At 52.2% G+C, this 11,759-nt stretch overlaps 1 protein-coding gene across 3 annotated transcripts in view; it reads left to right on the top strand.

Moving 5' to 3' along the window:
• The window catches only part of pak1 (p21 protein (Cdc42/Rac)-activated kinase 1), a 168,700-nt gene that overhangs the window by 130,002 nt on the left and 26,939 nt on the right, over positions 1–11,759 (top strand). For 2 of the 3 annotated variants that reach the window (XM_067985680.1, XM_067985681.1), the window contains exons 1-4: positions 1,519–1,631; positions 5,675–5,822; positions 8,555–8,592; positions 10,286–10,399. In XM_067985680.1, the coding sequence (XP_067841781.1) occupies positions 5,678–5,822; positions 8,555–8,592; positions 10,286–10,399 (297 nt within the window). In that variant the 5' untranslated portion in view covers positions 1,519–1,631; positions 5,675–5,677. Of the gene's footprint in view, positions 1–1,518; positions 1,632–5,674; positions 5,823–8,554; positions 8,593–10,285; positions 10,400–11,759 lie in introns of those variants that run through there. The other variant, XM_067985682.1, reaches the window with a different exon arrangement.

Below are 11,759 nucleotides of genomic sequence, written 5' to 3'. Positions count from 1 at the left end.
TCCTCCGGCCCTGCGCTCGCCCCGGCCGCCCGTCCCTCCGCCTCGCCCCGCCGCCGCCCTCCGCTCGCCCGCCCGCCGGCCCTCCGCTCGCCCCGCCCGCCGGCCCTCCGGCCCTCGCTCGCCCCCGCCGCCCGCCGCCCGCCGGCCCCTGCCGCTCGGCCCCGCTGGCCGCCGCCCTCCGGCCCTCCGCTCGGCCCGCCCGGCCGCCGGCCGTGGCCTCCGCCCGCCCGCCCGCCCGCCGGCCCTCCGCCCGCCCGCCCGCGCCCGCCGGCCCTCCGCCCGCCCAGTTTGAGTCAGTAACCAGAGGGTATAAATTGAAGATCATCAACGAACATACTTTGGGGTGGGGGGGGGGGGCAAATATTATGTAGAGGATTGTTACGATATAGAATGCTCAACCAGAAACGGTGATGGAAGCAGAATCCATAAATAACTTTGAAAAAGAGCCAGCACGGGCACGATGGACCAACATGGCCATCATCTGTGCTGTAAAATTCTATGGTTCTGGATCCTGAGAGTGAGACTTTTTTTAAAAGGACATTTGCACGTACGGTATTGTAAGCAGAGTTCTTCAAATCAGTCAAATCCCAGATGTTAAATTTTCAATCGTGAGCGCACAGCTGAGGCATTGTCCAGCGGCACAAACATAACCATGGTTGAACAGCGAGATGAGCCAGTTACAAGGGACAGCCAGGGTATAATTATCTTCTCTCTCATTTTTCTTTTTCTCATTCTATTTCTTTCCCTTTTCCAGTATTTCTCCGTTCACGTTCCGTCTGGTTATAGGATTCTCGAGTATTTTCTCTTGTTGGAGAGCAATGGATGCCAAATAGGTTGGCTATCTCAGCATTCTTGGCAGTAGTGAAAGCCCTGCGCTAAATCCCTATAGTTCCAATAGAGGATTGTCACTGCCCGCAGTGAATTCTGGGATTCGTCTGCTTCCATCGTGCGCTCTTGCTTTCTCTCCAGTAAGAGAGGTACTTGGGGAGGGGAATTACTGGCACAGTAGATACATGTGGGAGGATGGCAACCCTCACAAACCCCAGCCATCTGTTCTAGAGTTAGTAAGCCTGAATTTTTAAGTCTGAGTGTGTGTTAACATTTTAGATGGTGCAATTTTATCCAAATGTCCATTTTTCCAACTTTTGAAAGCTACATCGGGGGTGGTAGCAAGGTTGTACACGTCAGAGGAAATTACTGAAACTGTTAGCATGAGAATGGTATATTGAATGAGTGCGCTTTGAGAGAGTTTCTAACATCATGAGTCATGACTGTCATGATTAATTTCAGTTATATTTTTGTCTAGTTAACTACAGTGATCATACAACGCCTGTGATGCAAGCCTGCTTTCCTCAGTATATAAATCAGTGAACGTTTCTCCTCTCTCTCGGGACTCACTCGCTACCACAGGCTGCATTTCTCTCGGTGGCCCCCTTTGGATAAAAACTTACCCAACCTCGTGTTTTTATTATTTAAAATTTCGGATCCTGATGTACTTCACGCAATTCACAGAAAATCTCTCTACCAACAGCCAACAGAATAAAGAAAGGGAACGGCCGGAAATTTCGCTGCCCTCCGATTTCGAGCACACGATACATGTTGGATTTGATGCTGTCACGGGGGAGTTCACAGTAAGTAACCTTTGCACTATATACCGAGGGGGCGGGAGGAATCATTCAAAATTAAGTTATTTGACTATTCCTGGTCTTAAAGTGCAAACTTAATTTGACAGCTAATAAATGACATTGACTTACAATCGTCATTACATAGAATTTACAGCACAGAAACAGGCCTTTCGGCCCAATAGGTCTATGGCCGGTATTTATGCTCCACACGCGCCTCCTCCCACCGTACTTCATCTAACCCTATCAACATATTCCCTTTCTCCTTCGTGTACTTATCTTGCATCCCCTAAATACATCTATGCTATTCGCTTCAGCTATTCCACGTGACAGCAAGTTCCACGTTCTCGCCACTGAAGGTTCCCCTGGATTTCTTACTGGATTTATTAGTGACTATCTTATATTGATGGCCCCTAGTTTTGGACTCCCGAACTAGTGGGACCTCTGTACATGTACCCTACCGAACCCGTTCATCATTTTGAAGACCCTCTATCAGGTCACTTCCCTTTTCTAGAGAAAAGCACCCCCAGCTTGTTCAGTCTTTCCTGATAGTTGTATCTTCTCAGTTCTGGTATCATCCTTGTAAATCTCTGGCATCAACCCGCCCGCCGGCCCTCCGCTCGCCCGCCCCGCGGCCCTCCGCTCGCCCCGCACCGCCGGCCCTCCGCTCGCCCGCCCGCCGGCCTTCCGCTCGCACCGCCCGCCGGCCCTACCGCTCGCCCGCCCGCGGCCCTCCGCTCGCCCCGCTCCGCCGGCCCTCCGCTCGCACCGCCCGCCCGGGCCCTCCGCTCGCCCGCCCGCCGGGCCCCTCCGCTCGCCCGCCCGCCGGCCCTCCGCTCGCCCGCCCGCCGGCCTCCGCTCGCCCCGCGGGGCCCGGCCGGGCCCTCCGCTCGCCCGCCCGCCGGCCTCCCGCTCGCCCGCCCGCCGGCCTCCGCTCGCCCGCCCGCCGGCCCTCCGCTCGACCCGCCCGCCGGCCCTCCGCTCGCCCGCCCCGCCGGCCTCCGCTCGCCCTGCCCGCCGGCCCTCCGCTCGCCCGCCCGCCGGCCCTCCGCTCGCTCCGCCCGCCGGCCCTCCGCTCGCCCGCCCGCCGGCCCACCGCTCGCCCGCCCGCCGGCCCACCGCTCGCTCCGCCCCGCGCCCACCGCTCGCCCGCCCGCCGGCCCTCCGCTCGCACCGCCCGCCGGCCCCTCCGCTCGCCCGCCCGCCGGCCCTCCGCTCGCCCGCCGCCGGCCCTCCGCTCGCCGCCGCCTCGCGCCCTCCGCCCCCTCCGCTCGCCCGCCCGCCGGCCCTCCGCTCGCCCAGCCCCGCCGGCCCTCCGCTCGCACCGTCCGCCGTCCCTCCGCTCGCCCAGCCCGCCGTCCCTCCGCTCGCCCGCCCGCCGTCCCTCCGCTCGCCCGCCCGCCGTCCCTTCCGCTCGCACCGCCCGCCGTCCCGTCCGCTCGCGTCGCGCCGCCCGCCGTCCCTCCGCTCGCCCGCCCGCCGTCCCTCCGCTCGCCCGCCCCGCCGTCCCTTCCGCTCGCCCGCCCGCCGTCCCTCCGCTCGCCCGCTCCGCCGTCCCTCCGCTCGCCCGCCCGCCGGCCCTCCGCTCGCCCGCCCGCCGGCCCTCGCTCGCCCGCTCCGCCGGCCCTCCGCTCGCCCGCCCGCCGGCCCTCCCGCTCGCCCGCCCGCCGGCCCTCCGCTCGCCCGCCCGCCGGCCCTCCGCTCGCCCGCCCCGCCGGCCCTCGCTCGCCAGCCGCCGGCCCTCCGCTCGCACCGCACGCCGCCCTCCGCTCGCCTCCGCCCGCCGGCCCTCCGCTCGCCCGCCGCCCGGCCCTCCGCTCGCCCGCCCGCCGGCCTCCGCTCGCTCGCTCGCCGCCGGCCCTCTCGCTCGCCCGCCCCGCGGCCCTCCGCTCGCCGGCCCCTTCGCTCGCCCGCCCGCCGGCCCTCCGCTCGCCCGCCCGCCGGCCCTCCGCTCGCCCGCCCGCCGGCCCTTCGCTCGGCCCGCGCCCGCCGGCCCTCCGCTCGCCCGCCCGCCGGCCCTCCGCTCGCCCGCCCGCCGGCCCTCCGCTCGCCCGCGTTCGCCGGCCCTCCGCTCGCCCCGCACAGCCGCCATCCGCTCGCCCGCCCGCCGGCCCTCCGCTCGCCCGCCCGCCGGCCTCCGCTCGCCTCGCGCTCCGCCGGCGCCTCCGCTCGCCCCGGCCGCCGGCCCTCCGCTCGCCCGCCCGCCGGCCCTCCGCTCGCCCGCCCGCCGGCCCTCGCGCTCGCCGGCCCTTCGCTTCGCTCCGCCCCGCCGGCCCTCCGCTCGCCCGCCCGCCGGCCCCTCCGCTCGCCCGCCCGCCGGCCCTCCGCTCGCCGCCCGCCGGCCCTCCGCTCGCCCGCCCGCCGGCCCCTCCGCTCGCCCGCCCGCCGGCCTTCCGCTCGCCCGCCCGCGCCTCCGCTCGCCCCTCCGCCGGCCCTCCGCTCGCACCGCCCGCCGGCCCTCCGCTCGCCCCGCCGCCGGCCCTCCGCTATCCCGCGCGCCGGCCCCTTCGCTATCCGCGCGCCGGCCCTCCGCTCGCCCGCCCGCCGGCCCTCCGCTCGCCGCCCGCCGGCCCTTCTCCGCTCGCCCGCCCGCCGGCCCTCCGCTCGCCCGCCCGCCCTCCGGCCCTCCGCTCGCCCGCCCGCCGGCCCTCCGCTCGCCCGCCCGCCGGCCCCTCCGCTCGCCCAGATAGCACAGGTTCAAAGTGGTGAAAGGAAATTCAGAATAAATGTCGAAGTTCTTCATCATACAGGTGAAGGTTATGGGGAGGTTTAATAGAGGTGTTCAAAATCATGAGTTTTGATAGAGTAAATAAGGAGAAACTGTTTCCACTGGTAGAAGGGTCCATAACCAGAGGGGACAAATTTAAGGTAATTGACAAAAGAGCCAGAGGTGAGATGAGGAGAAATCTTTTTAAGCATTGAGTTATTATGATCTGGAATGCACTACATGAAAGGGTGCTGGAAACAGATTCAATAGTAGCTTTCAAAAGGGAATTGGATGAATACTTGATTGGAGGAAATTGCTACGGGGAAAGAGCAGGGGGGTGGGACTAATTGGACTAGACAGACTAGATGCAGGGAGGATGTTCCCGATGGCTGGGGAGTCCAGAACCAGGGGTCACAGTCTCAGGATACGGGGTATGCCATTTAGAACCGAGATGAGGAGAAATTTCTTCACTCAGAGGGTGGTGAACCTGTGGAATTCTCTACCACAGAAGGCAGTGGAGGCCAAGTCATTGGATGTATTCAAGAAGGAAATAGATAAGTTGCTTAATGCTAAAGGGATATGGGGAAAAGCGGGAACCGGATACTGAGTTAGATGATCAGCCATGATCATTTTGAATGGCGGAGCAGGCCCGAAGGGCCGAATGGCCTACTCTTGCTCCTATTTTCTATGTTTCCATGTTTAATTGGATAGCTCTTTCAAAGAGCCAGCGCAGGCACGATGGGCCGAATGGCCCCCTTCTGTGCTGTAAGATTCTATGATACAATGAGTGATCGATGCTTAGAATTGCCTACCAGGTCGAATACTGGAGGCAAAAGCCCTGGAACCATTAAGAAGTAGTTGGATGGTGTGATGGGAAACTTTGATCTCTATGCGCGGGTGAGCAAGGAGGATCTGAATGGCCTTCCTTATCTGTAACTATCTTGTGATCCTATGATCTAATAAGTCCGAGGATTTAATGAGATTATCCAGTAGGTCATTGAACCACAGCAGGTAGGAATCTAGTTCGTTCTCCAGTCCGTGCTGAGTAATGCGCATCTCCGCATCAGTAATTGACCTCCCTGCTCCTGCATTAGGGAAGGAAAATTGGGCAGGATTCCCGCTCCTCATTACAATCCAGTAACCCCCCCCCTGGAAGTGGATGTGCAGAGGGTTAGGTAGGAGCAGGATTGAGCTCAATCATGTACTTAAAGGGCTTTAAAAATAATAATAACAAATTGATTAGTTTTCTACTGCTGTAAATTGCTCCACATAATCATGAATGGTTTTTAGAATTACATTTGTCTTTCTTTTCTCTCTTCTCTCCCTCACTCCCACCCCATTCCAGGGCATGCCAGAGCAATGGGCTCGGTTACTACAGACATCAAATATCACCAAACTGGAGCAGAAAAAGAATCCACAGGCAGTGCTGGATGTTTTGAAATTCTACGATTCAAAAGAAACGTCCAACAGTCAAAAATACATGAGCTTCACAGGTAAGAGGAGATCTATTCTTCTCCAGTCCAATTTTCCTATTGTGCCTCTTCCTTATCCTCAGCCTTGTTGTCGTCCTCCTTCTCTTCCCTTCACCTAGTAATGCAAAGGTTGTGACCATATTTACAACTGCTGTTCATTGCCTTTGTTTGACTACTGTGTTGTTTATCATCGCTCAATACTCCCATGATCTTCCTTGCTTCTTTCCTCCCGCTTCTGCTTCCATCCCTTCCAAAATGGAGCACTTCACTTAGCATCGTACAGCACAGAAGGAGGCCATTCGGCCCACAATGCCTGTGCCGGCTCTCTGAAAGAGCTTCCAATTGGTTCCACTGCCCCTGCTCTTTCCCCATAGCCCTGCAAATTTTTTCTTTTCAAGTATTTATCCAATTCCCTTTTGAAAGTTACTATTGAATCTACTACCACCACCTTTCAGGCAGCGCATTCCAGATCATAACTCGCTGCGCAAAAAAATTCTCCTAGTCTCCCCCCAGGCTTTTTGCCAATTATCTTAAATCTGTGTCTTCTGGTTATCGACCCTCCTGCCAGTGGAAACAGTTTCTCCTTATTCGCTCTTATCGAAACCCCTCATAATTTTGACCACCTCTATTAAATCTCCCCTTAACCTTCTTTGCTGTAAGGAGAACAATCCCAGCTTCTCCAATCTCTCCACATAACTGAAGTCCTTCACCCCTGATACCATTCTGGTAAATCTCCTCTGCACCTTCTCCAAAGCCTTGACATTCTTCCTAAAGTGTGGTGCCCAGAATTGAACACAATACTCCAACTGAGGCCTAACCAGTTATTTATAAAGGTTTACCATAACTTCCTTGCTTTTGTACGCTATGTCTCTGTTTATAATGGATAGGATCCCATATGCCTTTTTAACAGCTTTATCAACTTGTCCTGCCACCTTCAAAGACTTGTGTATGTGAACCATCACTTTCATCGTCGCTTTATCATTCTTCGGGTTGTGGGCGTCATTGGCAAGGCCTGCATTTATTGCCCATTCCTAGTTACCCTCGTGCAGTGGGCCGCCTTCTTGAACCGCTGCAGTCCTTGTGATGAAGGTGCTTCCACAATGCTGTTAGATAGAGAGTTTTGGGATTTTGACCCAGCGACCATGAAGGAATGGCCAATACCTTCTACTGCACAATTGTGACTTTCTTCACTCCTCCCTTAGTTATGCTGTGGCTTCTCTGAGTCGCCAAACTATGGGAAATTTGTGCTGTGCACCTGCACCCAAGCAAGTAACCCTCGCAGCCAACAGAGACTATAATCCAGTGAGTCTGAGTCAAACCCAAATCCCAGAGGTGCGAGAACAATGTTCTTAAACACTGCACCACCCAATTCCTGCCAATGATTTTTTAATCAAATCTCTTACAAGTAGGTACCCACTGTTTTTTGATGCACATAACAGGAATGCACATGTAAAAACTAATTTATGTTAAATAAATCCATTTGCTAGCTGTCCAATAGTGGAAAAGCAGAGATTTGGATTTGGAAACTGGTCATGGATTGCCCCATCAGGTCTCAGAATTAAAGAGATAAATTTGTTTGGATGGAAGATCTGTGATGAGGAGACACTCTTTATAATGCACTCCAGCATTGTCTGACTTTCAACTAGCTCTAAATCCTGTTAAATTCATTTAATATTAGTTTGTGGCCCTCCATATTGTGCAGTTCTAATTTCTAAGTTACTGCTTGTAAAGGGGTGCTGATTTGCAGCGTTGCTTCCAGGGGTGTACGTTGGCAGAGCCACATGCAGGGCTATAGAGGTAGGGTCCTAGTTCACTGCGTGGGTGAACACCTTGTTTATGTCATTAGTGCCTGCAGAAGGAGCACTTCACCACCATGATCTGCAATATCCAATGCCCTGAGGTTGAACGTTCATTGTTACTGTGGTTTAGAATCGAAGTCCAGCGTTCTACGAGAGCTCCACGTCCAGCTTGCCCCACCCCCCCCCCTCATAATTTGCCAGCTTTTTTAGTGAAATTGGGTATGGTAAAATTGCCGGGTGAGTGAATCCAAGCCACTCTCAAGTCACTGTCTGCCCAATTACCTTAGTAATCCAGAGGCCTGGACTAATAATCCAGAGAACGTGAGTTCAAATCCCACCATGGCAGTTTAAGAATTTGAATTCAGTTTATTTTTTTAAAAATCTGGAAATAAAAGTGAACATGGAGCTGTTGGATTGTAGTTTAAAAACCCAACTGGTTCATTAACGTCCTTTAGGGAAGGAAACCTGCTGTCCTTACCCGATCTGACCTATGTGTGACCCCAGTCCCACACCCAACGTGGTTGACTCTTAACAGACCTCAGAAGTGGCCCAGCGAGCCACTCAATTACAACTAGGGATGGGCAATAAATGCCGGCCTTGCCAGCGACGCCCACATCCCAAGAATGAATAACAAAGAAAGCCCGTCGTTGCTAGAAGCTTAGGAATAGATTACCTTTCCACTTTCCTGTAATAACCTTTGTATTTCCATGCCAACTCCTCATGGCAAAATGTCTCCATATACTTCCCTGAATTAACTATTTCAGAAACACAGTGATAGTTGTTATGTAGGTTTAGAGGATTGGATGCATTGCAGGAAATTGGAGCACACTAACAGCCTGAGTGAGTGAGCCCCAGAACCCATGTGGAGATTTTTTTTTGTTTTAAAGACATTCTGAATTTTTATTTTTCTAATAGTACACCTGTAGCATAAATTTATACTTTTATTTTCTGCAGATAAAACAACAGATGGTTATGCTTCCACAAATGCACTGGTGAGTTCCTTATTCACGTTGCTGTCCTTGTGATCGTTTGGAAACTACATCTTCTGCAATCGATGTGTGCAGTAGTATCAGAGATGGGTGGCGCTCATGGTACCAGTCATTAAATATTTATCATTCCTCTCCCTGGCTGCTGATCTAGGAGTTATGGACTGGAATCTAATTGAGGGGATCTAAGGTTTATAAATAAAGGACACTTGGGAGTGTATTACAGGTTGGGATCTTATCACAAGGTTCGGGTGGTTGATATATAGAATAATTAATATCCAGGAGTGCGTTTCAGAATCTGATCAAGGGGTATTTTTATGGAGTTCATGTTTTTTTGTTTTAAAAATAGAATATATATGCATGAGCAAAATGCCTTTGTCAATTAATGTACATCATACAAGTAAAATATCATAAGCTGTGCTGCCCAGTTAAATTGTTGCAGTCCATTGCAGACAGCAGTGGGTTGGGAAAACATGTGAACCAACATGCATCGGAAATTTTCCTAGAATTTGATGTTACTGGGTTGCAAAGTGACTCTGGAAGTGGAGCAAAGAAAGATCAGAATTGCTAGACAAGAAAAGACCAAGATCCATCTAGTTCACCATCTACCACCCTGGCAGTCGCATGATACAACGATAATGGAGTTGTTGACCAATCATAGCAATCAATCTCTTAGCAATTAGTCTACAACAGACATGAGGAGAGGAAAACCCCAGTGGTGGAGAGCTTTGGGAACCGTAGGTCCAAAGTCACCTGTTACTTCCAAACACGCTACACTTACCACATGTCATGTCTCAAGTTACTCCCATACTGTATCCCAAAACATAGATTTACATGGTCCACATTATCTAGTCCCTTTAGAACCAGCAATCGTATCACCTCTCAACTTTTTCTTTTCCAGTGAAAACTTTACATAATCGCTCCTCATAATCCAATCCCTCCATCCCCTCAATCATTCTGGTTGCTCTTTTGTGTATCCTTTCAATAGCTGCCAAAGCATTTTGTACAAACTGTTAGTTGAAGATGGCTGGTCGTTTTTTTATCAGCCCAAAGCCCTCGTAATGATTGTCACCGTGCAATAAACCTGGGTATTAATGTGGTGCCTTATTAAGTAGAAGAAAGTTCCTGTGATCCAGTTGGCCTGGGTTCATGCACTGAACAAGGTGCTGGAGGGCATAGAATCGTACTACACAGAAGGAGGCCATTCGGCCCATTACACCTGTGCTGGCTCTTTGAAAGAGCTATTCAATTAGTCCTACTCCCCTGCTCTTTCCCCACAGCCCTGCAATTTTTTCACCTTCAAGTATTTATCCAGTTCCCCTTTGAAAGTTACTATTGAATCTGCTTCTACCACCCTTTCAGGCAGCACACTCCAGATCATAACAACTCGCTGCATTAAAAAAAAAATAATTATCCTTATCTCTTTTGCCAATTACCTTAAACGTGTGACCTCTGGTTACCAACCTTCCTGCCAGTGGAAACAGTTTCTCCCTATTTACTCTATCAAAACCCTTCATGATTTTGAATGCCTCTCCCCTTGACCTTCTCTGCTCTAAGGAGAACAATCCTATCTTCTCTAGACTCTCCACATAATTGAAGTCCCTCATCCCTGGTACCATTCTAGTAAAATGAACTATGTTTGGTAAAATCAAACGGCGTCATTTCATCAACCATATTTTTATCCCCTTATTCTCTACAGAGCACAAAGAATGTGTCAGAGTCCCCAGCTGTGCCTCCAGTGTCAGAGGATGACGACGAAGATGAATGCGTTCCACCCCCTGTGATTGCACCGCGGCCAGAACACACCAAATCGGTCAGTGCGATCACTTGCAGATTAGGGTTAACTTAACCAAAATAAATATAGGGGGAAAAATTGGGGCTTGCTATGATTCATTGTCATATTGAACTGGAGAAGGTACAACAAAGATTTACAAGGATGGTACCAGAACTGAGAGGTTATAATTATCAGGAAAGACTGAACAGGCTGGGGCTCTTTTCTCCAGGAAAAAAAGAAGGCTGAGGGGTGACCTAATAGAGATCTTTAAAATTATGAAGGTGGTATGATAGGGTAGATGTAGAGAAAATATTTCTGCTTGTGGGCGAATCCAAAACTAGGGGTTGTAAATATAAGATGGTCACTAAAAAATCCAGTAAGGAATTCAGAAGAAACTTCTTTACCCATTGAGTGGTGAGAATATGAAATTTGCCACCACATGGAGTAGTTGAGGTGAATGGCATAGATGCATTTAAGGGGAAGCTAGATAAACACATGATGGAGAAAGGAATAGAAGGATAGGTGCAGATAGGTGAGATGAAGTAAAGTGGGAAGAATCTTGTGTGGTTAGGTGAGATGAAGTAGACCATAAGACCATAAGAGATAGGAGCAGGAGTAGGCCATTCAGCTCCTCGAGCCTGCTCCACCATTCAATGAGATCATGGCTGATCTGATTTTTACCTCAATTCCACTTTCCCACCTTTTCCCCATATCCTTTGACTCCCTTGCTGATCAAAAATTTATCTAACTCAGCCTTGAATGTATTCAATGACTCAGCCTCCACAGCTTTTTGGGGTAAAGAATTCCAAAGATTCAAGACCCTCTGGGAGAAGAAATTCCTCCTCATTTCCATCTTAAACGGGCGACCCCTTACTCTGAGACTATGCCCCCTAGTTTTAGATTCCCCCATGAGGGGTAACATCCTCTCAGCATCTACCCTATCGAGTCCCCACAGAATCTTGTATGTTTCAATAAGATCTCCTCTCATTCTTCTAAACTCCAATGAGTATAGACCCAACCTGTTCAATCTTTCCTCATAAGACAACCCTTCCATACCCGGAATCAACCTAGTGGGAGTAAGGTGGGAAGAGGCTCGTATGGAGCATAAACACCAGCATGGACCAGTGTGACCTGTTTCTGTGCTGTAAATTCCATATAATATGACGTAGAGTACGATCTGTTTACGTGTTTACCCTGCCTGTTCTGATATTTCGCAAGGTTACTGCTGATGAATAAAAATTCTGATGAGCCGCTCCTTGTCCTGTGCTGACGGTACAGCTAAAATTTTGGAGGGAAAATTGTGGCCTGGGAGTGCGCACTTTTAGACAAGTGTTCCCAGCAAATGCTGGGGCACAGCACATCAGAATCTTTACCCCTTAATTTATCACGCCTAAGGGGC

This window comes from Heptranchias perlo, chromosome 6 (genome assembly GCF_035084215.1).
Source record: "Heptranchias perlo isolate sHepPer1 chromosome 6, sHepPer1.hap1, whole genome shotgun sequence".
Taxonomy (NCBI): Eukaryota; Metazoa; Chordata; class Chondrichthyes; order Hexanchiformes; family Hexanchidae; genus Heptranchias; species Heptranchias perlo.
The sequence above is the reverse complement of the archived record's forward strand: the minus strand, read 5'-3'. Positions and strand labels throughout refer to the sequence as shown.